Source organism: Coenobita brevimanus, chromosome 97, assembly GCF_032717465.1.
Source record: "Coenobita brevimanus isolate Jiangsu-jjx chromosome 97, ASM3271746v2, whole genome shotgun sequence".
Classification (NCBI taxonomy): domain Eukaryota; kingdom Metazoa; phylum Arthropoda; class Malacostraca; order Decapoda; family Coenobitidae; genus Coenobita; species Coenobita brevimanus.
This window is the reverse complement of record NC_137050.1, coordinates 12,355,314-12,379,284: the sequence shown is the minus strand read 5'-3', so window position 1 is coordinate 12,379,284 and position 23,971 is coordinate 12,355,314. Positions and strand designations below refer to the sequence as shown.

The following is a 23,971-nucleotide window of genomic DNA, read 5'->3' as shown; positions in this document are numbered from 1 at the left end:
AATTTAAAATGGCACCTGAGCTCTTTAACTTTATCCTTCAGCATATGTATAGACTCAGGTACAATACTTCAATTTTCAGGAACCAGTTGCTACTCCATCATCACACAGCTGCCACAGAAACCAGTCTCAGAACTCTGACTCGGATTCCGATGATGAACCTCTGTCTGCCATCAAGCATGAACTGGATAGTCATTCTGACAACAAGTCTTTAGCAAATGTGAGACAGAATCTCATATCAAGTTTAACTTCAAACAGTGCACCTCTGAGAGCCATCAGGGGAGATATTGATGCAAATTCAGACTCAGATGACAAGCCTCTAGCAGCTATTAAGAAAAATCTTAATGAGGCTTCAGATTCAGATGAGAAACCTCTTGCAGTTATTAAAGAGAAGCTCACCAATTCACCTCAGAAGGTAGTGTATTTATTGTATGTTCCATTACACACACCATTGTATGATGCTCATTTATATAATTTGTAGCGTGTGCACGCGCGCGCACACACACACACACACACACACACACACACACACACACACACACACACACCACAAAAAGTTTTGGAGTACTCCAATTTTTTGTGACATTAATTATTTTGTGGTGAAAAGGGAAAGATAATGTATTGCTGACCACTCGAATAATATCTGATAATCCAGACTTTGTTGTGCATGACCATTTGACTTGAAATCAGACATAATCTGAAAGTATTTCACACTTTAGTCATACATTCATATCTTCTCTTTTGTTCAGTGGGGGACAAATAAGGTATCCTGAGAGTTAAGGCTCTGTTTTCAGTACTGTATAGCCTAGTATTTTCATTTGGATTCGGGTCTTGGCATTTTTTTGGTCATTACACGTCATGCATATTGTTGTCACCTTTTTTTTTTTTTTTTTTTTTTTTTTTTTTTTTAAATGAAGAGTAAAGTGATGGTCGTTGAGAGAGGTGAAGTCAGTGAATGTACAGCGAGGTTGGATGGTGAGGAATTGGAAAATATGAGTACGTTTAAGTACTTGGGTAGTGTGATGAGTAAGGATGGAGGTTTGGAGGGTGAAGTGCTTGAAGGGGTGCAGCAGGGAAGAAAGGTTGCTGGTTCTTTGAAAGCAGTGATAAGAAACAGGGAAGTGAGCATGGAAGTGAAAAAGTTACTACATGACAGTATTGTGATACCAACTCTAACTTATGGAAGTGAAGCTTGGACGTTGTTGGAAGGACACAAGTCAAGAGTGAGAGCAGTGGAAATGAGTTACTTAAGAGGAGCCTGTGGAGTCACATGGAGAGACAGGCTGACGAATGAGAATATAGAGGAGCGTTGTGGTGTGGATGTGGATGTGAGAGGTGGAGGGGGGAAGATGGAGGGGGAGGCCGAGGATGAGATGGAGGGATGGGGTGGAGAGGTATATGAGAGAGGGGGGTGTGAGTTGGGAGCAGGGCAGTGAAATGGCGGGGGACAGGGCGACGTGGAGGCGATTTGTTTGTGGCCACCCCGAACGGGATTGAGGCGTCTGGCAATAGATAGATAGAGATAGATAGATTTTTTTTTGACCAATGGCACAGCACACCATCCTGCATAAAGATGTTGCAACCATGGATGTCATAAACTGCATGCAAATGGTATTCTGACAACTGCAAATACTGGTCACTGTTCATTGTAACATTTTTGGGGAGGAAATACAAGCTACCTTTTCTCCATAACACTGCTATAAGAGCCTCAGATCATTTATTGGTGTGGGTGTTTTAAAGTTTTCCTGGTGTACTGATAGATGGTTGGCAAACTACTTAGCAGGCAGATGTGCACATGTAACATTTGCCGGTCAGTCTTCAAACATCAGAAACTTCTCAAATGGTGTCCCCCAAGGATCTGTTTTGTCCCGTACACTATTTAACTTATACATGCACGACATACCCACACACCACAGATACACAAATTATCTGTGCAGATGATATAATGCTTACATGTACACACCAAAATGCAAACACAGCTGCACACATCCTCCAACCTTACCTCAACACTGCACGAATGGTTCACAACAAACAGGCTCAAAATGGTCCCAGCCAGATTTACAGTGACCCTCCTTACAAACTGGACAGCAGAGCATAGTCACATTCCACACCTCACCATAAACAACACTCCCCTACCACACACACACACACACACACACACACACACACACACACACACACACACACACACACACACACACACACACACACACACACACACACACACACACACAGTCCTTGGTGTAACATACAATACATCAATGTCATTTAAACAACACATCACAGACATTGAAAATAAAATAACACCAGGACTCAATGCCTTGAGGTCACTTGCCCATACAACATTCAGACACAACAAAGAAACCACCACCACAGTATACAAACAATATATACGTTCAATGATGAATTATGCAAGCCCTGCTTGGGCTCCTAACCTCACTAAAACACACTACAATGCTCTGGAGACCATATAGAACAAGGCCTTAAAAATAATCACAGGCTGCACATCTACTACACCCACAGACCACCTACATCAAGAAACCAAAGTCCTTAAAGTCAAGGATCACCTAGACATGAGAGGCACCCAAATTCTTGCTGCAGGCTCCACAAACCCACAACATCCACTGCAGTACATGGCAGCACATCCACACACACCAAGGAGCATCAAAATAACACCCAGCACACGATATCATACACAAATACTGTCATCTCTACCCCCTCACCTGCCTTAGACCAGCTTCCAGATGCATATCCATACTCATATCACTCGCCGCTCCATTCAGTCACTTAAAAACAACACACAGCTGCATGCACAGCCTCCTGATATCCACCCTTCTGAATCCTATCTCCCTCGTGAGGACAGGGTCCACCTGGCCAGGCTGAGATGTGGGCATCATCCAGCACTCTTAAGTTACCAGAAGAGGCTGACTCCATTGCTGATGCCTCTCCAGGATGTAACACAGCATCCCATACTATTCAGCTCATTATGGAAGACTGCATTGCACACAACCACCTATGCCAACAACACAACATACACTCCTTGAGAGCTCTGTGGGATAGCCTGGTCTCCGCCATGGCCTTCCTTAGGGACTCGGGGCTGTTTGGCCAGACTGCCTAGGGAACAACTACTACTACTACAAAGAAGGAAGATACGGCATGGTGGGATGAAGAGGTTAAGAGAGTTGTGGGATGAAGAGGTTAAGAGAGCAGTGGAGGAAAAGAAGAAGTGGCTATTGTGTGTACAGAACAAGGGTTCAGTTAAAATAAGGTCTGAATATATTAAGAGCAAGACGCATGAAAAGGGACTAGTGAAGAAGAGAAAGGAGGACGTAAATGATGATCTAGGAAGAAAATTGAATGGAGTCAATAGTTGCAGAAATGTAGAAGTGACAGCAGAAAGAAAGGCGATAGTGTGAAGGATGTAGGTGGTAGATTATTAACCCATGAGGATGAAGTAAGGATTAGATGGAAAGAATATTTTGAAAGCCTGATGAATGGGAATAGAGAGAGCAGGGCAGCTGTAAACATCAATAGTTTTGGGGGTGTACAGAGAAGGAATGCAGTGCCAGGAAACATGACACTCACACAGGTGAAGAACTCTGTGAAGTGGTTGAAAAGTGGGAAAGGAACTGGGGTTAATGAGGTGTATCCAGAGATGATTAAGTGTAGTGGAGCGAGTGGATTGAAGTGCTTGTTGGAGATATGAAAGAAGGTTTGGATGAGTGATACTGCCAGTAGATTGGGAAAAGCTGTGATTGTACCTGTGTACAAAAATAATGGTGAATGAAATGAGGGCAAGAATTATCATGGCATAAGTTTTTTGAGTCTGGTAGGAAAGATATTTGGAAGAATTATAGAGAAAGTAAGAGAGATATCAGAAGTCCTAGTGAGTGATGAACAGGGTGGCTTTAGGAGTGTCAGAGGATTTGTGGATCAAATATTGTATTTGCAGTGAGACAGATAATGGAGAAGGCTTGTGAGAAGACTATATAAGCTGTTATGTCATTCATGGATCTGGAAAAAGCATACAACAAAGTAGACAGAGCAGGATTGTGGAAAGTTTTATGCAAGTTCTGTGTAGATGGTAAGCTGCTAGGTGCCGTCAGGAGTTTTTATGATGGTAGACAGCGTGTGTAAGAGTAAATGGGGATCTAAGCAAATGGTTCACAATCAGTGTGGGCATGTGACAAAGTTGTGTGATGTCCCCATGGTTGTTGGATTGGGTGATAAGTAAGGACATGATTAATGGAGAGAGGGATGGCATTGGTAAAAATCGTGATGGATGGAATACCTCAAATTTGTTGTATGCTGATGATGCAGTGCTACTTGCAAATACTGGACAAGAACTTGGTAGACTAGTGCAGAGTTTTGCTGATGTCTGTGAGCATCGTGCCTTGAGAGTAAATGCAGAAAAGAGTCAAGTGACGGTAATTGAGGGAGGTGACACCCAATTTCTTATTACTGTATAGTGAATGGAGAGAGACTATAATTGGTGAGAGAGTTCAAATACTTGGGTACAGTGATAGAAAAGAGAGGAAAATGTGCAAAAGAAGTGGAAAGTAGAATGACATACAGTGGGAAAGTAGCTGGTGCAATTAAGGCCTTGATAAGAAACAATGGTTTGAGTGTTACAGCTGCACAAGGCTTCCATGAAGGAGTGTTGTTGCCAACTTTAACATATAGATGTGAGACTATGTTGTGGCATGAAAATTAAAAGTCAAGAGTAAGAGCAGTGGAGATGGGACTGTTGAGGAATGTACATGGAGTACAGAGTGGATAGGATATGGAGTAATGTGATTTGAGAAAGATGTGGAGTGAGGAAGTCTGTGGACACTAGAATCGAAGAGAGTGTACTGAGGTGGTATGGTCATGTGGAGAGAATGGATAACAATAGAGTGGTGAAAAAGCTGTATCTGAGCGAATTTGAAGGAGGGAGGAAGTGAGGTAGGCCTAGAAGGTGGATGGGTATGGTGGATGAGTGTGTGAGGGGTATGGAAGTTGGTGAGGCTAAGGAACTGACAAGAGATCGAGCTGGATGGATGAATGTTGTGAGAAATTCATGGTCAGGAACTTGATACCTCTTTTTAACGTGACAGCGTTCAGATTGATACTATCAGCTACATTTATGTGAAGCTACAGAACATAGTGAAAGTGCAGAACATGGTGAAAGTTTTTTGGCATATCAGATTGAGCCAGGATTCCTTGGGCCTGAATGATGAGTGAATGGAAGCGTGACCCATTGGACTAGGCAAACTTGGGCTGTCTGGACATTTCTACTCCTCACCTTGCCCCAGGGTGGGAAAGGAGGTCCAGATGATGATGATGATGATGATAATCCAGTTCCATCAGGTCTGTGTAGTCATCATCTTGTTTTTTACTGTTTCTCTTCCTCCTACCTAGATGCACTTCTTGAAAGTACACGGTTTTACTTAGATATACTTTTTAAAGTTTAGCATCTCTGTTATTTCGGTGATGGAATTTATCCGGCACCCATCTGTTGTGATAACCTGGTGCCTGTCTTTCTGCCTACGTCTCAGATTCCTTAGAGCTCTGATTATTTGATATGCAGTACCTGTACTTTCTTTGGACTTCACACTTTTGCTTTTACTTGCTCTGCAGTATTAAGTCATTTATATTTTAGCTTTGTACCGAGCTTGACTCATTGTTAGGTATTTGAAGCAGCTGAGCATTGTGTGTGTGTGTGTAGTTGTTGTTGTTGTTGTTCAGCTGATGTAACAGAGAGAGAGAAGCATTTTTAGCTGTACAGGAGAATGAAGTCCAGATGTGAAATTTCTAGAATTTTCCTGGGGTTTAACCGATGAGCTTCAGCTGGGGGTCATGCAGACATCCCCCATGGTGTGGCAGAATTGCAGTTTTGATCACTCTTACAGATTTCAGTGAAATGTTTATCTGTGGCCAGGACATTGCACCGTGCAGCTAGCCACGGATCCCCCCCCCCCCCCCCATAGTTATGGAAAAATAATTGTCAGAAATTGCATTTCTGGCAGGAACATGAAAACTGTGCTTTGAGAGAGAGAGAGAAAGAGAGAGTGTAATGCATATTGGGGCAGAAGAGACAGGCTGTTGCCAGGCTTATCACTTTGCCACGTGGGTTGCCAGCCTGTTGCGCATGCTGCTGCAATATGCGCTTAGGGTGCTACTTTTATACCCATTATTCACCACCCTGCTTCTGTTCCATTACCTCATTTTTGACCATACATTAGATTTTATGTTATTCTAAACAATTTTGACCCATGACTGCCTTTCCTGGGGTGATAATATTGCGAGGGATGTGTTACGAAGTGCATACTTTTGGGTCATTGTTCCTGGTGCAACTTAGCAACTGGGCTCAAGATAGGGGGTGAGAATGAGAGCTACCAGTTTCCCTAATACCCCATAAATTTCGTGTCAAGTTGATCCTTCTTGAACCCTTGTGATGCAATGTTTCTTGAACCTTTGTGATGCATTGTTGAAAAATCTTGCTCATAAGAGGTATGTCGCAGCTTTCCGGGACACACCTTTATGAGGTATGTCACAGTCCATAAGTTAAAGGACTTTAACTCATGGACTGTGAAATAATATCAAGGCATTGCTGCTCTGGCAATGAGAAAATGTTTTATGTTGCAGGGAAGTCCAGTGATCTGTCGAAAGCCCTTGACTGAGATTGAGCGGACTGAGACCTTCCCTCCTCTTGGACAGAACATGTGGTTTTGTTACAAGTAAGTTATGTATCTTAGTTCTTTTGCCATAAATGTTACAAGTCTTCATTTATATTCCAGATAAAAGTAATGGTTTATTACTCAGCTGAAATTAAGTAACTGGAGTACTGTATGTGACTTTGGACATGCTGTTGATATTTCTCTCTCTTATGATAGTCTCTTTGCCAGTGTCTGGATTCTGCTTCATCCTGTTATTTGGTGGAAAAGTGGTCAAGATAATGATTGTAGTGAAGTTGTGTATTCACTAAAACCACATTTACTTTTGTAGTACAACAATCATAGCGTTCTTTGACATCACTAGTACAGCTCCACTCATCCAAACTTCCAAGATATTTCCAAACATCATTACATTCCTCATTCTCAGCTACAGTTTATGATCTCTGCACATACCGGTAATAATAATAATTATTATTATAATAATAATAATACAGGTAATAATAATAATCATCATCCATCCATTGGAATTGGAAAATGTGAGTACATTTAAGTACTTGGGTAGTGTGATGAGTAAGGATGGAGGTTTGGAGGGTGAAGTGCTTGAAAGGGTACAGCAGGGAAGAAAGGTTGCTGGTTCCTTAAAAGCAGTGATAAGAAACTGGGAAGTGAGCATGGAAGTGAAAAAGTTACTACATGACAGTATTGTAATACCAACTCTAACGTATGGAAGTGAAGCTTGGACGTTGTTGGAAGGACACAAGTCAAGAGTGAGAGCAGTGGAATTGGGTTATTTAAGAGGAGCCTGTGGAGTCACATGGAGAGAGAGGCTGACAAATGAGGATATAAAGGAGCGTTGTGGTGTGGATGTGGATGTGATAGGAAGCGTTATGAGGAATACACTGAGGTGGTTCAGCCATGTGGAGAGGATAGAGGGTGAAAGACTGATGAAGAGAGTGTATGTGAGTGAGGTGGAGGGTGGGAGAGGGAGGGGGAGGCCGAGGATGAGATGGAGGGATGGGGTGGAGAGGTATGTGAGAGAGGGGGGTGTGAGTTGGGAGCAGGGCAGTGAAATTGCGAGGGATCTGCTAGTACAACGTGCTGTGCGCTTGGGGCCGCGATGCGTGATTATCTCGTGGCCATACCACATGGAGGTGATTTGTTTGTGGCCACCCCGAACGGGATTGAGGCGTCTGGCAATAGATAGATAGATAGAGCCATCCATCATCCAATCCTACGTTGCCCCTTGAGGAGCGTAGGAGCCTGAGGCTAGGCAAGTTGGTCCTGATATTTAAGATTAGAGCGACCAGCCTCACTCATCCCTGAGTGGCATTACGTGAGCAATAAACCGCAACCACTCTTTGGATATAAACCATCACCAGCTTAATTTGATTGGAGTGCCGTAATTACCCACTAAACCACCAGGCGCCTAAATTTGGTTATATGGTTACCACCCAGCGTAGTAAGTGGTTTCATGGTGTACAGTATATATATATATATATATACGTACAGTCGGCGCAATAGAAGTCTGGACCCTCTAATTCGCACCATATATTTGGTAGGGTCCAAGAAATAATGTAGGAAAATTCCAGTAGTTGGTGGATTTTTTTCTGGTGGTTTCTAGCGACTTTACAGGCTTACCAGCACGTGCTGTGAGTTTATGAGCTCACTGCCTGCCTGACTTTGGATTGGAAAGCACGTCAGATTTTCTTGTCCTGCCTGGCCTTTGTTAATTTCAAAGCTCTCATTTTCACACCCTCCTCTGCCTTAGTGAATCATTGGAGATGGGTCCCAAGCCACTAACTGATGTAGAAGAAGCACGAATTTTAAATATGAGAGAGGAAAATGTAAAAATTAAGGATATTTGTATTCGAACTGGGTGAGGAAAATCTACCGAAATGTCACTCCTTGCTGCTGACCGCCACCTGCTAAAAAACACAATTCCCCAACATAAAGACAGGCTAGGACCTAAAAGGAAGACATCACCAACTACAGACAGGTTACTGAAGCAAGCTGTGATAAAAAAAAACACGTTTGACTGCTAGACAACTGAAAGATATGTACCCACAATTGCTGAAAGATGTGTCTGAAAGAACCCTACAGCATAGAACCCACCCAGCATAGTAAATTGTTTCTTGGTGTACAGGAAACCATTTACTATGCTGGGTGGTAACCATATAACCAAGTTTCGGTGCCTTGTGGTTTAGTGGGTAATAACGGTGCTCCAGTCGGATTGAGCCGGTGAAGGTTTATATCCAAGGGGTGGCTGGGGTTTATTGCTCACATAATGCCACTCAGGGATGAGTGAGGCTGGTCACTCTCATCTTAAATGCCAGGACCAACTGCCTAGCCCCGGGCTCCTATGCTCCTCATGGGGCAATGTAGGATTAGATGATGGATGGATGGATGTAAATGATGAATGGATGTATGTGCCATATCACTGGACACTCTGATGGTATTTTTCACATCTTTTTTTGCTTTACTGTTAATGTTTCTGGGTCTCCATTTTTAGCAAGAAATAGGGATAAGTTACTGCTTCTGGATCATAAAGCCTCACACCCTGTTGAGATTTCCCCACTAACATACCCCATACATAATCTCACTTCCATTACACCACTCCAGCACTGATTTCCACAGGCACTTTATCTTCTTACACGTCAGAAGCTTTCAACACCTCATTTGTGAAGTACTGGGTGGGGGCTGGCCTCGGCTCCAGTGACAAACTGGTATTCCTTGATCCTGTAACTCTTCTGCCATATAGAACTTGTAAAACATGGGTTGAACATGTAAAGTTTATTTATTTATTTATTTTTTTTAATGCAAGAAAGAAGGAACCAAAGGCCAGGGGCCTGTAAACCATTAATTGCAAGAAAAAAACAAAAACAATACAAAAGAGAGCCAAATTCAAGATCCATTCATTTCGAGATGCCTGGACACACTGCGTTTGAAAGACTGAAGATCATAGGAAGTAGGAAATACAGACAGAGGGAGACTGTTCCGGAGTTGACCTGTTGCATAAATGAAGGACTGGGAGTAACGGTTAACACTTGCATTACTGTAGAGAGTTGGACAGAAAAGGGATGAGAGTTTGTTGCTAGACGGATGCTATGCGCCCGTCGTAGAGGAGGAGGGATACATGCAGACAGTGCAGAGGAGCAGTGACCATTGAAGTAATGATAGAATAGAGATAAAGATGCAACAGTGTGGCTAAGAGACAGAGGTTGAAAGGAGCCAGTAAGAGATGGAGAGTTGATGAGACGAACTCCACCCTATTGAGAAGAGCTGTATGTAGGAAGCCTCCCCACACATGAGAGTTGCACTCTAAACAGGGGCGAATAAAACCTGCGTATAAAGTCAACAATTGTGCAGGGGTAAAGAAGGTATGGAGTCGGCTTAGCACACCTAATCTCTTGGAAGCAGATTTTACAAGAGATGAAGTATGATCTTTCCAAGATAAGTCCAGAGTAAATGAAACCAAAGCACGTTCAAGGATGATGCAGGATTGAGCTGGATATTATTAAACATTAGTGGGTACTCCTGTGGAAGATTGTGTCAGGTTGATAGGTGTAAAAACTGAGTTTTTGATGCATTAAAAACAACAAGATTATGTTTGCCCCAGTCAGAGATACGAGCCAAGTCAGACATTAGGTTTGCCATAGCCTCATCCCTTGTCTGTTGAAGCAACTGCTGAGATGGACGTTGTGGGAACCGAATGGAAAGGTGAAGGGTGGAATCATCAGCTTACAAGTGGATAGGGTTAGGTGTACAGCATAGAAGGTCATTGATGAGTAGATGGAAGAGAGTCGGTGATAGGACAGAGCCCTGAGGAACACCACTGTTGATAGATGTAGGAGAAGAATGATGGCCATCTACAACAGCAGCTATAGAATGACCAGAAAGGAAGCTATAGATGAAGACACATATAGAAGGATAGAAACTGTAAGAGGGTAGTTTGGAAATTAAAGAGTTATCCCAGACTCGATTGAAAGCCTTTGAGATGTCAAGTGCGATGGCAAAGCTTTCGTCAAAGTTCTGAAAGGAGGATGACCAGGAGTCTGAAAGGTAGGTGAGAAGATCGCCAGTGGAGCGTCCCTGACGGAACCCATACGGACAGTCAGAAAGAAGGTTGTGGTAAGAAAGATGCTTTAAAATTTTTCTGTTAAGAATAGACTCGGAAACTTTTGAGACACAGGATGTTAAAGCAGTTGGATGATGGTTAGAGGGTTGGGAATGGTCACCCTTCTTTGGGACTGGCTGAATGAGAGCAAACTTCCAGCAAGAAGGAAAGGTACAGGTTGACAGACAAAGGCGAAAGAGTTTACTTAGGCAAGGTGTAAGCACAGAAGCACAGTTCTTGAGGACAACAGGAGGGACTCCATCAGGCCCATATGCCTTGTTAGTATTAAGGCCAGTGATGGCAGAAAATACATCAGCAGAAGAAATTTTAATGTCAGCCATGAGGAAGTCAGAGGAGGGAAGTGATGGAGGAACAGCACCAGAATCATCTAAGGTGGAATTGGAGGAGAAAGTCTGAGCAAAGAGTTTTGCTTTATCAGTAGAAGAAATAGCTACAAAACCATCAGAGTTGAAGAGGGAAGGATGATGAGGTAAAGTTGTTAGAAAGGTTTTTGGCAAGGTGTCAGAAGGAGCAGGAAGAATTCGAGTTAGAGAGTTGAGAGCATTTAGTACGGATGAAATTATTTTTCACAGAGCGAAGAACAGACTTAGACCGATTCGGGGCAGAAACATAAAAAAAATGTGATTCAAGGGTGGTTTGGCTCCGGTACCTTTTATAGGCCCTCTCCTTGTTGCGGACAGCATTAGAACAAGTGTGATTTAACCGAGGCTTTCTTGCATTTGTCAATGGATATGAGAAAGGAATGTATGCTTCCATGCCCTAGAGAATAACGTCCGTAATGCGCAGTGCACACTAAGGTGGCTCCCAGCCATGGAAGCAATAATCATTCCAGGGGAAATCAAAGAAGTACTGCTTGAGGGCCTCCCAATCCGCAGCTCCAAAGTGCCACAGTCGACGTTTTTTTGGAGGGTCTGCAGGCCGTACCGGAGCGATAGAACAGGTTAAGGTAATTAGGTTGTGATCGGAGGAGCCCAGTGGAGAGTAAAGATTAACAGTGTAAGCAGAAGGATTAGGTTGTAAGAAAGAGGTCAGGTATGTTGGAGCTCTCTCCAAGGCGGTCAGGGATACGGGTAGGGTGCTGTACAAGCTGCTCTAGGCCATTAAGGATAAAAAAGATGAAGGCGTGTTCACCAGGTGAATCAGTGAAAGGAGAGGGAGCCAGATGTGTTGGTGAACATTAAAATCTTCTAGAATGGAGATTTCAGAGAAAGGAGAAATGGATAGAATGTGTTCCATCGTAGAAGTAAGATAGTCGAAGAATTTTTTATAGTCAGTAGAATTAGGAGATAAGTGAACTGTGAAGATATATTTAGTCAGAGAATGACAAGAAAGCCAAAGCCAGAGAGTAGAGAATTCAGAAGAATCAAGTTCAGGATCACGAGAGCAAGATAAATCGTTGCGTACATATACACAACAACTGCCTTTGGCTTTGAAATTAGTATAGAGAAAGTAGGAGGAAACAGAAAATGGTTTGCTGTCAGTTGCCTCAGACAGCTGAGTCTCAGACAGGAAGAGAAGGTGAGGTTTAGAGGAGGAGGGGTGATGTTCGACAGAGAGAAAGTTAGAGGAAAGGCTGCGAACGGTGCAGAAATGAAGTGAGTCAGACGGTGGTTCCAGGTATCTCTCTGAGTCGTCACCGGGAGAGGGGCTGATGGTGGGGGCATTTATGGCCTCTCCCCCTGGGGACTCGGAGGCCAGATTTGATTGTGCCATTTTTCTTTTCTTTTTTATTTTGAAAAGGGAGTGTAGTGTGTACTGTGCATGTAATTTGGTATTGACAGTTAGAAAAACTTGTATTGGAGGGTATGCTGGCCTACTCTCTGTGTCATTGAGACAATGAAAAAGTTCAGCAAAGGGGGAAGGTCAGGAACTAGTCCCAAGGGCTGATGAAACGGGAGCTCCAGCTCTCTCTGTCATCAGCTTTCTATCCACCTTGGGAGTACAGCCCTGCTCGACTGGTGCTACAGTCTATTCCTCACCTGTAAAACAGCTGCTTGCCAATGTCAGGCATGTGCAGCATGACTGGTACAGTACATATATCATTCATGCAGACATACCCACAATGAAAATAACTGAAATAATGTTTAGGTGTTTATGATAAGAGATTCTTACAGTATGAGTAAGTTATCACATAATGCTTAGGGGATGTGTAGGCAAAATGCTGATTTTAAATTAAATGTCTTTAAGGGAGACTTACAGGTACTTTTAGTTCATGATAAGCAGTTAAAAGCACAACAAACTTTTTACAGACTTCAAAGCAATTTTATAGTGAATCACAAGTGATTTTTAAATGAAAATTAATGTTAATTTATCAGTTAATGACTCATTTTATGTGAAACAGTTTTAAGCAAGAACTATCTGTAAAACTTATGTATCTTTTAAGGTCAATGGAGGAAGTAGAGGAGTTACTGAAAGCTTTGAACCCCATGGGAATCAGGGAGTCAGAACTCATCACCGCCATCAGGAAAGTCAGAGACCAACTGCAAGACATCTTCACTAAGGAGTAAGCTAAAGATTGTATGTCTCAGCAATACAATATACGGTATTTTCATTCTAATAACAGTGACTGATCATCAGTAATGTATGCAGCATATGAATGAAATATGAACTCAGCTGTGGTAACAGTGTGAAGTCCCATCAGTCTGATGTATTTTTAAGCTTTATTCCTCCAACCTTCAGATATTTTATGTTAACTTTGAAAAAAACATTTGTTGTGATAGGGTTAGAAATGGTTTCCATTAACCCCATCACAGCTTTGTTGCTCTCCCAGAACTGAATTAAACTGTACAAAGGTAGCAGCAGTGAAGTGAATGTGCTATCAGGTGGGAGGAGTGAATTATTTATATCTTAATCCTTAAACATTGTTGCCTTCCAGATGGGCACCCCTGGAGGAACTGGAAAATGGGGCGCTGTTGCTAGCTGAGACCTTACGAGGGGACATCCTGCAGATTGAAAAGGAGTTGGCTGAGGGACTCCTTGGGGCTGTTCCTGATTTGGAAGAGTGGCAAAGAAAAACTGAACAGGTGAGTAAGGAATGATTGGATGAGATATAAGAGATACTTTGGTGGCATAGGTGTGAGAAAGGGATGATGGAGTGAGGGTGGGGAGTCATTTGAGTAAGAAAAGAGTGAAATAGGAAGCAAGTGCCCAGTTGCTTTATTATTTATATGAGTGGTGAGTGAATACTTACAGATAGAGACAATGCATGAATAAAGGGTTGTGAAAAGTTATGTGCAGTTGAGCCAGAAGGAAGTAGGAGTCTTGGGGGACCAAGAAGATTGACAGATTTGATAGTATGGATGGAGTTGTATGGAGAGATACAGGTCAGAGGTTGCACACTTTTTAAACTTGGTAGTAGTTAGTGCTATAAGCTGACAAACAAAAGCCAGTTAATATCGGTATCATTATTGAAAGGAAACAATTGTCTGATACTTGGAATTGGCTGAGTAACAGTGAAAAATATTTAGACTCTAGCACTTATTTCTCTACCATTTAGGTGTGAACTAATGCTGTAATGATTATTTTTGGAGATACGAACATATTCCACATTCCATTGATTGTCATAAGTGGTAGAGTGCTTGAACTAAAACATGCAAAATATTTAGACTATAATATTTTATCAGTGTGGTTAGAATGATGCTCGACACAAATACCTAGACAGCGATCTTCCTTCAAGGAGCTGTGGGAAAATGGTATGAACTTGTGAGACACACACACGCACGCACGCACGAAGGCACGCACGTGCGCACACACACACACACACACACACACACACACAGAAATCCTTGGTGCAACATACAATACATCATTGTCATTTAAACAACATGTTACGAACATTAAAGATTAACACCAAGACTCAAACGCTTAAGGTTACTTGCGCATACAACATTTGGACACAACAAAGAAACCACCACCACAGTATACAAGCACTATATATGTTCAGTGATGAATTATGCAAGCCCTGCTTGGGCTTCTAACCTCACTAAAACACACCAACACCCTACAGACCATACAGAACAAGTCCCTAAAAATAATCACAGACTGCACAGGTACCACACCCACAGACTGCCTACACCAAGAAACCAAAGTCCTCAAAGTCAGGGATCATCTAGACATGAGAGGCACCCAAATTCTCGCTGCAGCCTCCACAAACCCACACCGTCCACTACACTACATGGCAGCACATCCACACACACCAAGGAACATCAAGACAACACCCAGCACACGATACCATACACAAATACTGTCATCTCTACCCCCTCGCCCGCCTCAGACCAGCTTCCAGAAGCATATCGATACTCAGATCACTTGCCGCTCCATTCAGTCACGTAAAAGACAACACACAGCTGCATGCATGGCCTCCTGATATCCACCCTTCAGAATCCCATCTCCCTTGTGAGGACAGGGTCCACCTGGCCAGGCTGAGATGTGGGCATCATCCAGCCCTCTTGAGTTATCAGAAAAGGCTAGATGACTCCATTGCTGATGCCTATCCAGGATGCAGCACAGCATTCCATACTGTTAAGCACATTGTGGAAGACTGCATTTCACACAATGACCTATGCCAACAACACAACATATCTGTACACTCCTTGAGAGCTCTGTGGGAAAGCCCAGTCTCAGCCGTGGCCTTCCTTAGGGACTCGGGGCTGTTTGGCTAGACTGCCTAGGGAACAACTACTACTACTACTACTACTAAGGCTTGTGAAATTTCTTGCAAACATGAGTTGGTACTTCAAGTTGTGGAGGTGGTCGAGTTTCATCAGGGAGTGACAAACTGAAATGTTGTGGATCACTTGTTAAATGTTAATGTTTCATATTCATGTATTACTTCTTCCAAGTATATGTGGTAAGCATACTAAAACTAATCATGACTTACTGTTTTCCGGCAGACAACATCCCTGCAGGAATTAGGAGAGCGTCTGATTGAAGCGCAGCGACATATGAATAAGAAGTTCCTTAAAAACTTCATGCAGTGTTCCAAGAATGTTGTACTTGTCCAGGTTGATAACCCAGAAGGTCAGTTAAGTATACAGTTTGTATGTGTGTGTTCTTACCTAATTATTTCTTTAGAGGAATGAGTCAAGCTCGTACTGTCCCGTGCATTAGTCTATTTTTATCATAAATATTGTTAAATTTGTGAATAGTTTTGGCACACACTACTTCATTCAGTAGTACATTCCACTGATCAGTTGCCCTGTTTGGGAAACTGAATTTCCTTATGTCCTTGACACCTCCATTTTTATGCATTTTTTTTGCAGTGTCCTCATGCTGATGCCTCTCCATAGGTTGTATATTCGTTGATGTCTATTTTCTCTTTTTCCAGAGATGCATTTATATAGTGTAATCATGTCTCCTCATTTCCTTCTGTCTTGTAATGTTGGTAGGTTCATTTTTTCTAGACTTTCTTCATAACTTAGATCTTTTAACTCCTAAAAGGCGAGTGACGTTACGTAACGTCCATGCGTGAGGGGGGCGGGTGTCGTTCCGTAATTTCCAGCCATTTTCTGTCCTTATTTATCGGTGAAATTGGGCCGATGTGGCATCATTGTCAGTTACTGTCGTGCCCTCTACCCGCCCAAACCTTGAAGCAAGTAAAGTAGAATATACACACATAAGTTGTAGTGTTGTAACTGTTCAAGTAAAATAGAATATATGTACGTAAGTTTCATTGTTTTAAGTGTTCAAGTAAAACAGAGAACACATACATAAGATTAAAGACAATGAACAGTGTAATGAATTCCTAAATTTAGTGTTCATTGGTGAAGAAAAAGAAAATCAGTACCAGCATGCCTGGTGTTAAGCTGCCTGCCCACGCGTCTCCATCGTTCCTCCCCTCCTCCTCCTTCTACAGTCAGCAGAGACGTATTACCATGTAAGTAACACCTCATACCTTCTTTTTTCATCCATTTCCATCACTTTATGCATATTGAGGCTTATTCATTGATACATTATTTTTCCGAAAATACGCTACTCCACACGGTCATATATTTCACCCAAGGGGGTTAATCTTGGTACCCATCTTGTAGTGGCCATTTACAGTATTATATATGTGTTTCTTGAGATGAGGATTCCAGACCACTGATGCATATTCCAGGGTTGGTCTGATGAATATTATTTTTCTCAGCATGTCATCATTTATATATATGAATGTTATTCTCGTATTAGCAAGTAGCGTGTGTTTGTTTTGTACCCTCTCATTTATGTGGTCAGCTGGAGATAGTCTGTTAGTGATAATCACACCTAGGTCCGTCTCCTTTTCTGTTATGTGTAGGGTTGAACTTCCTAACTTATAATCCCAATCTGGTCTTTTTCCACTTTAACCAAACTTAATTATATGGCATTTGTCCACATTGAATTCCCTTTGCCATCAATTGCTTCATTCATGAAGCTTATTTAATTTTTGTAGCTGTCCGCAAGAGTCTGTGTTTGTAATTCTCCTTTGTACTATTGAATCATCAGCAAACATATTTAGATAGCTCCCATTTCCAGTGTTCCTGTCTGTATCATTTATATGTACTAAAAACATTATTGGTGCCAGCACTGAGCCCTGTGGAACTCCAGTAGTCACTTCCCTCCATGATGAGTAATTACCCCTCAGCATTGTTCTCATTTCCTTATTTCAGAGAAAATCCTGCATCCAACAGAACAGATTACCTTGGATTCCTCCATGATGGAACAGTTTCCATAAAAGTCATTGGTGCAGTACTTTGTCAAGTGCATTCTTAAAGTCTAAATAGATACTGTTCACCCATCCCTTTCTTTTCTGTAGTGTTTCTGCAACTCTGTCATTGTAGCCTAATAGATTTGTAACATGATTTTCCATTTCTAAAACTGAACTATCTTTCTGTTATCATATTGTATTTTCCAGATGGTTTACCACATTTTTCTTATTAGCTATTCTAGTACCTAGCTTACAACACTGATCAGGGATACTGCTGTATAGTTGAGTGGATTCTGTATATAGTAATCCCCCAGTTATCCAATGTAATAGAGCCAAAGGCATGTCCGGGTAGTGGCAATGTCCGGATAATGAACAGTATTCCCCTACTATACCCAGACCCTACCTGAACCCAATCATCACCCTATACCTAACCTGTTTGTACAGTACCTCTGCTTCCTTTGGCAGTGTTTTCTGGTCATTCAGGCATATTTAGACATCAAAACACACAGAAGAATATCCAGAGTACAGTAATGCTTAATCATCATCATCATCATCATCGTCATCCAGACCTCCTTTCCCTCCCAAGGGCAAGGTGAGAAGTAGCAATGACCAGACACCCCAAATTTGCCCAGTCCAATGGGCCACACTTCTATTCATTCATCATTCAATCCCCCGGAATCCTGGCTCTATTGGATACACCAAAAACATTCACCACGTTCTGCAGCTTCACACAAACGTATGCAATTGAGTCAGTCCGGACGCTGCCACGGTAAAAAGAGGTGCCAAAATCCCTGATCATGCACTTCTCCTCACAACATTCATCCAGCCAGCTCGATCTCTTGTCAATTCCAAAGCCTCACCAACTTCCAAACCTCTCTTCCTCACATACTCATCCACCATATTTCTCCACCTTCTCCTTGGCCTACCTCGCCTCCTCCCTCCTTCAGATTCACATAGATATACCTTTTTCACCACTCTGTTGTTGTCCATTCTCTCCACATGACCATACCATCTCAGTACACTCTCTTCGATACAGGTGTTCACCGACTTCCTCACTCCACACCTTTCACGAATCACATTATTTCATATCCTGCCCACCCTCTGTACTCCACATACATTCCTCAGCAGTTCCATCTCCACCGCTGTTACTCTTGATTTTTCATTTTCATGCCACACCATAGTCTCACATCCATATGTTAAAGTTGGCACTAACACTCCCTCACGTAAGCCTTGTGCAGCTGCAACACTCAAGCCTCAAGCCTGTTTCTTATCAAGACCTTTACTGCACCAGCTACTTTTCTTCCTTATTTCACTCTACTTTCAAGTTCTTTTGGACATTTTCCTCTCTTTTCTGTCACTTTACCCAGGTATTTGAACTCTCTCACCAATTCCACTCTCTCTCCATTCACTGTAACATCACGCTGGGAGTCACCTTTCTCAATAACCATCACTTTACTCTTTTCTACATTTACTTTCAAGGCACAATGCCTACATACTTCAGCAAAACTCTGCACTAGCCAACCAAGCTCTTGTCCGGTACTTGCAAGTAGTACTGCATGATCAGCATACAACAAATTTGAGATATTCCATCCATCACCATTCATTACCAACACCATCCCTCTCTCCATTACTCGTGTTTTTACTTCTTTCATCACCCCATCCATGTTTATATTGAACAAGCATGGGGACATCACACAACCTTTTCGCATACCCACACCGATCGTGAACCATTCACTTAGATGCCCATTAACCCTTACACATGTTTCGCTACCATCATAAAAACTATTGACACCACCAAGCAGCTTGCCATCTATGCTGTACATGTGCAAAACTTTCCACAATCCCTCTCTGTCTACTTTGTTGTATTCCTTTTCGAGATCCATGAAAGCCATAAACACCTCATGGTCCTTCTCACATGCCCTCTCTGCTGTCTGTCTCACTGCAAATATTTGATCAACACATCCTCTGCCACTCCTAAAGCCACCCTGTTCATCACTCACTAGGACTTCTGAAATCTCTCTTACTTTTTCTATAATAATTCTTCCATATACCTTCCCCACCACGCTCAATAAACTTATGCCACAATAATTCTTGCACCCAGTTCGCTGACCTTTATTTTTGTACAGGAGTACAATCACAGCCTTTTTCCACTCTGCAGGCACAGTTTCACTCATCCATGCCTTCTTACATATCTCCAACAAGCACTTCATTCCACTCTCTCGACTACACTTAATCATCTCTGCATACACCTCATCTACCCCAGCTGCTTTCCCGTTTTTCAGCCGCTTCACAGCACTCTTCATCTGTTCGAGTGTCATGTTTCCTGGCACTGCATTCCTTCTCTGCACACCCCCAAAACAAATCATGTCTACAACTGCTCTGCTCTCTCTATTTTCATTCATCAGGCTTTCAAAATATTCTTTCCATCTGGTCCTTACTTCGTCTCCATGGGTTAATAATCTACCACCTGCATCCTTCACACCATCACATTTCTTTCCACTTTCACTTCTACATTTCCACACCTTTTTCCAGAATAAGTTCCTATTTTCAGAGTAGTTCGCTTTCATTTTTCCTCCTAGATCATCATGTACCTCCTTTTTTTCCTCTTCACTAGTCTCTTTACATGCTTCTTGCTCTCAACATACTCAGTTCTTAATTCAACGGATCCCCTATCCTGTAATCATTTTAGCCATTTCTTGCTCTTTTCCTTCACTGCTCTCTTAACCTTCTCATCCCACCATGCTTTACCTTTCTTCTTTGTTGTTACTCTTGCCATACCACACACCCACTTTAGCATTTCTAACTAAGCAGTCCCTATATGGTATGCATTCCACAGGCTGTCTAGATCCATTTCATTCCAGTTCACTGATTCTAACTCCTCCTCTGCTTTGGTCCTGTAATTATTTGCCATTTCTTTGATCATCAGCTTCTCAACTTGAAGTCTTTCTCCCTGACTGCTCTTTTCTCTCTCCTGATGTGCCTCACTACTCTCAGCTTGATCTTGCATACCACAGTCATATGATCTGACAGACCTCCACATCATCCTCTCACGTCCCTCATATCAGCAACCATTCCCATCATCGACCTCTCTATGAGCATGTAATCAATCAGGCTTCTTTCAACACGGTCCCCGTATATTTATGTGCATCTTTGTGTTTGAAACATGAGTTACAAATGCACAACCTCCTCTCCTGACACATATCCTTTAGTAGCTTCCCATTATAATTTTCTCCTGGTACTCCATAACAACTCTTTATGTCATCATCAAGACCAGTGCCTACTCTTCCATTCATATCCCCCATTATGATCACCTTGTAGCTCCTGGACATTTCTTCCACTGCTTCATGCACCTCATCCCAAAATCTTTTTCTCTCTCTCTCACTCCTGTCTTCACATGGTGCATATGCAACAGTCACTGCCACCTTCATCTTCTCACAGTAATGCTTAAAAAAGAAAAAAAAGAAAAAATGAAAACCAAAAACTACTGTATGTACAGTACCCCATCTATTTTTGGCACTGTTTTCAGGTTCATCTGCCATATTTAGACATCAAAGCACTTATAGGAATATCCAAAGTAATGCTAAACACCAAGAAAATTCTTTCATCATCCTCCATCATCCAATCCTACATTGCCCCGTGAGGAGCATAGGAGCCCGGGGCTAGGCAAGTTGCTGCTGACATTTATGATGAAAGTGGCCAACCTCACTCATCCCTGAGTGGCATTACATGAGCAGTAAACCCAACCACCCCTCGGATATAAACCTACACAGGCTTAATCCAATTGGAGCACCGTAATTACCCACTAAACCACCAGATGCCAAAATTTGGTTATATGGCTACCACCCACCGTAGTAAATGGTTTCCTGGTGTACAGGAAACCATCTGGTTTTTCACATAGTGTAGAGTCACCCACAGGCAGAAGGAAAAGGAAAGAATGAAGGAAAGAAAGACAGAAGAGGGAATGTAAAGTCACCCTTAGGCAGAAGGATGAGGAAAGAATGACTGAAAGTCAGAAGAGGATGGAAGGAATGAAGAATGGAGGAGAGGAAAGGGCAGACTCCCAAGAGCAACGCTACCTCGAGTGAGTGGATGGTGAGTGCCCTCACCTATCACGTAACACCAAGAAAGCCATGAAAAGAAAAAAAAAAAAAGTTCATTCATTCATTCATTGCCAGACGCCATGTATCCCAAACGGGGTGGCCAACGGCTTAGAGTTAATTGTTTTACAGGGAGGGGCACTAATCCTCCACCAACCCCACTTGACACGTAGGGAGAACGTTATGCCAACAGCATCTGGTGTTCCCAGGCGGTCACCCATCCAAGTACTAACCAGACCCAACGTTGCTTAAACCAGAAAACACCCTTCCTATACACTACTGTATGTACAGTACCTTTCCTAATTTTGGCACTGTTTTCAGGTCAGTCTGCCATGTTTAGACATCAAAACACACAGGATTATCCGGATTATCGATATTAATGCTAAACACCAAGGAAACCATGAAAAAAAAAAACACCATTGAAAACCAAGGAACACCCTACCAATACACTACTGTACTGTATATACAGTTTTCATTCATTGCCAGACGCCATGTATCCCAAACGGGGTGGCCAAGGCTTAGAGTTAATTGTTTTACAGGGAGGGGCACTAATCCTCCACCAACCCCACTTGACACGTAGGGAGAACGTTATGCCAACAGCATCTGGTGTTCCCAGGCGGTCACCCATCCAAGTACTAACCAGACCCAACGTTGCTTAACTTCGCTGATCGGACAGGAAGCGATGTACTCAACGTGGTATGGCCGTTGGCTACCTCTCCTCATTTTGGCACACTTCTGGTCATTTTGCCATATTTATACATCAAAACTGACATAAGATTATCCATTTAATGCTAAACACCAAGGAAACGGTGCATAAACAAGAAACATCCACAATATGGATGTATGGATCAGTTGGGTCAAGGATTGTGTGGGTAAGATTGAAAGTTGGAATACAAATGTGGGCAATTGTGTGCGTGTATGCGCCAATGCAAGATCATGCAAGCAGAGTGAGAGAAGAGTTCTGGACAAATGTGGAAGTGTGCATGGAAAAGTTTGGAAGGATTGAGAGAGTGTTTTTGATCGGTGATACGAATGGTAAAGTAGGGAATGTGAAGGTGGATGAAATAGTTGGTGAGTGGGGTGTGCCTTCTGAGATAGATGAGAATGGCAGTGCGTTAGTTGACATTTGTGCTGGGAGGGGGTTGATGGTAGCCAATACCCTCTTCAGGCATAAAATGATCCACAGGTATACATGTCGAGTGATGAGAAGGGTGGGTGGTGAACTGAATGAAAGGAAAGCAATGATTGATTATGTGTGTGTGGATGAAAGGATGCGAAGATGTATAATGGATGGAAGACCTTATAGAGGTTGGGGGAGTGGACTTTCTGACCACTGCTTGGTGGTGGCCAGAATCAAGATCCAAATAAGATGGAGAAATAGAAGAAGAGAAGGACGGTAACAAGGAGTATTTGCAAGGAGAGTGGAAAGGTTACAAGAGGTTGAGGAAAAGGCAGAATACAGTAGAAGAGAGAAGTGGAGGAACGATTGGGCAAATATGAATTGGAGCAGATGGAGGACGTGGAAGGTGTGTGCAGGATATTCACAGAAGAAATATGTGCAGCATGTGATGTGGTGTGTGGGATGAAGAGAAGACAGAGGGGGGGGTGCAAGGAACAGCATGGTGGAATGAAGAGGTGAGACAGGCTGTGGCACAAAAGAAGAAAGCATACAATGAATGGATGAGAAATAGGGGTGTGGAAGAAGTAGAAAGGTTGAAGAGAGAGTTATATGTAGAAAGGAAGAGAGAGGTGAAAAGATTAGTAAGAGAGAGTAAGAAGAGAGTGGATGAAGAATTTGGAAGGAATTTGAGTGTAAAGTGGAGGGACTGTAAGAAAATGTTCTGGAAAGAGGTGAAGAGAGTAAGACAGGGTGGAAGTGAAGGTAGCAGGGGAGTGAAAGATAAAAATGGTAGGTTACTAGTGGAGAAGGGAGAAAAAGTGAGCAGATGGAGAGAACACTTTAAGGAATTGTTGAACATAGAGGACGGAAGTAATGCGAGTATAAGTGGCTGAGGAATGGCTGGGAGAAGGAGGGAGGTGAGAAGACAGGAAGAAATCAGTAGGTTAGAAGTTGTGAAAGCAATGAAGAAAGTTAAATTGGGGAAAGCCCCAGGAATTGATGGAGTGTGTGGTGAAATGTTGAAGCATGGGGGAGAGATAGTAGTAGAATGGATGTGGAAGATGTGCAGATTGGCCTGGGAGGAAGGTAAAGTCCCGAAGGATTGGAAGTCAGGTATAATTATTCCCTTGTACAAAGGAAAAGTGGAAAAAGAAGTGTGTGGTAATCATAGGGGCATTTGTCTTCTCAGTATAATAGGAAAAGTGTACGGTAGGATACTTATTGACAGAGTTAGAGAAAGAACAGAGGAATTAGTTGGAGGAGAACAGGGAGGCTTTAGGAAGGGAAGAGGTTGTGTAGATC

At 42.5% G+C, this 23,971-nt stretch overlaps 1 protein-coding gene and 1 non-coding gene across 2 annotated transcripts in view; one reads left to right on the top strand and one right to left on the bottom strand.

Moving 5' to 3' along the window:
• LOC145413825 (tyrosine-protein kinase BAZ1B-like) overlaps positions 1 to 23,971 on the top strand; it is a 219,422-nt gene that overhangs the window by 153,928 nt on the left and 41,523 nt on the right. The window contains exons 18-22 of the mRNA XM_080283486.1: positions 80 to 412; positions 6,625 to 6,716; positions 13,172 to 13,291; positions 13,664 to 13,811; positions 15,681 to 15,807. Of these exons, the coding sequence (XP_080139612.1) occupies positions 80 to 412; positions 6,625 to 6,716; positions 13,172 to 13,291; positions 13,664 to 13,811; positions 15,681 to 15,807 (820 nt within the window). The remainder of the gene's footprint in view (positions 1 to 79; positions 413 to 6,624; positions 6,717 to 13,171; positions 13,292 to 13,663; positions 13,812 to 15,680; positions 15,808 to 23,971) is intronic.
• LOC145413910 (5S ribosomal RNA) lies at positions 22,141 to 22,259 on the bottom strand. The gene has a single exon (XR_013899788.1). It is a non-coding gene; the product is annotated as a 5S ribosomal RNA (ribosomal RNA).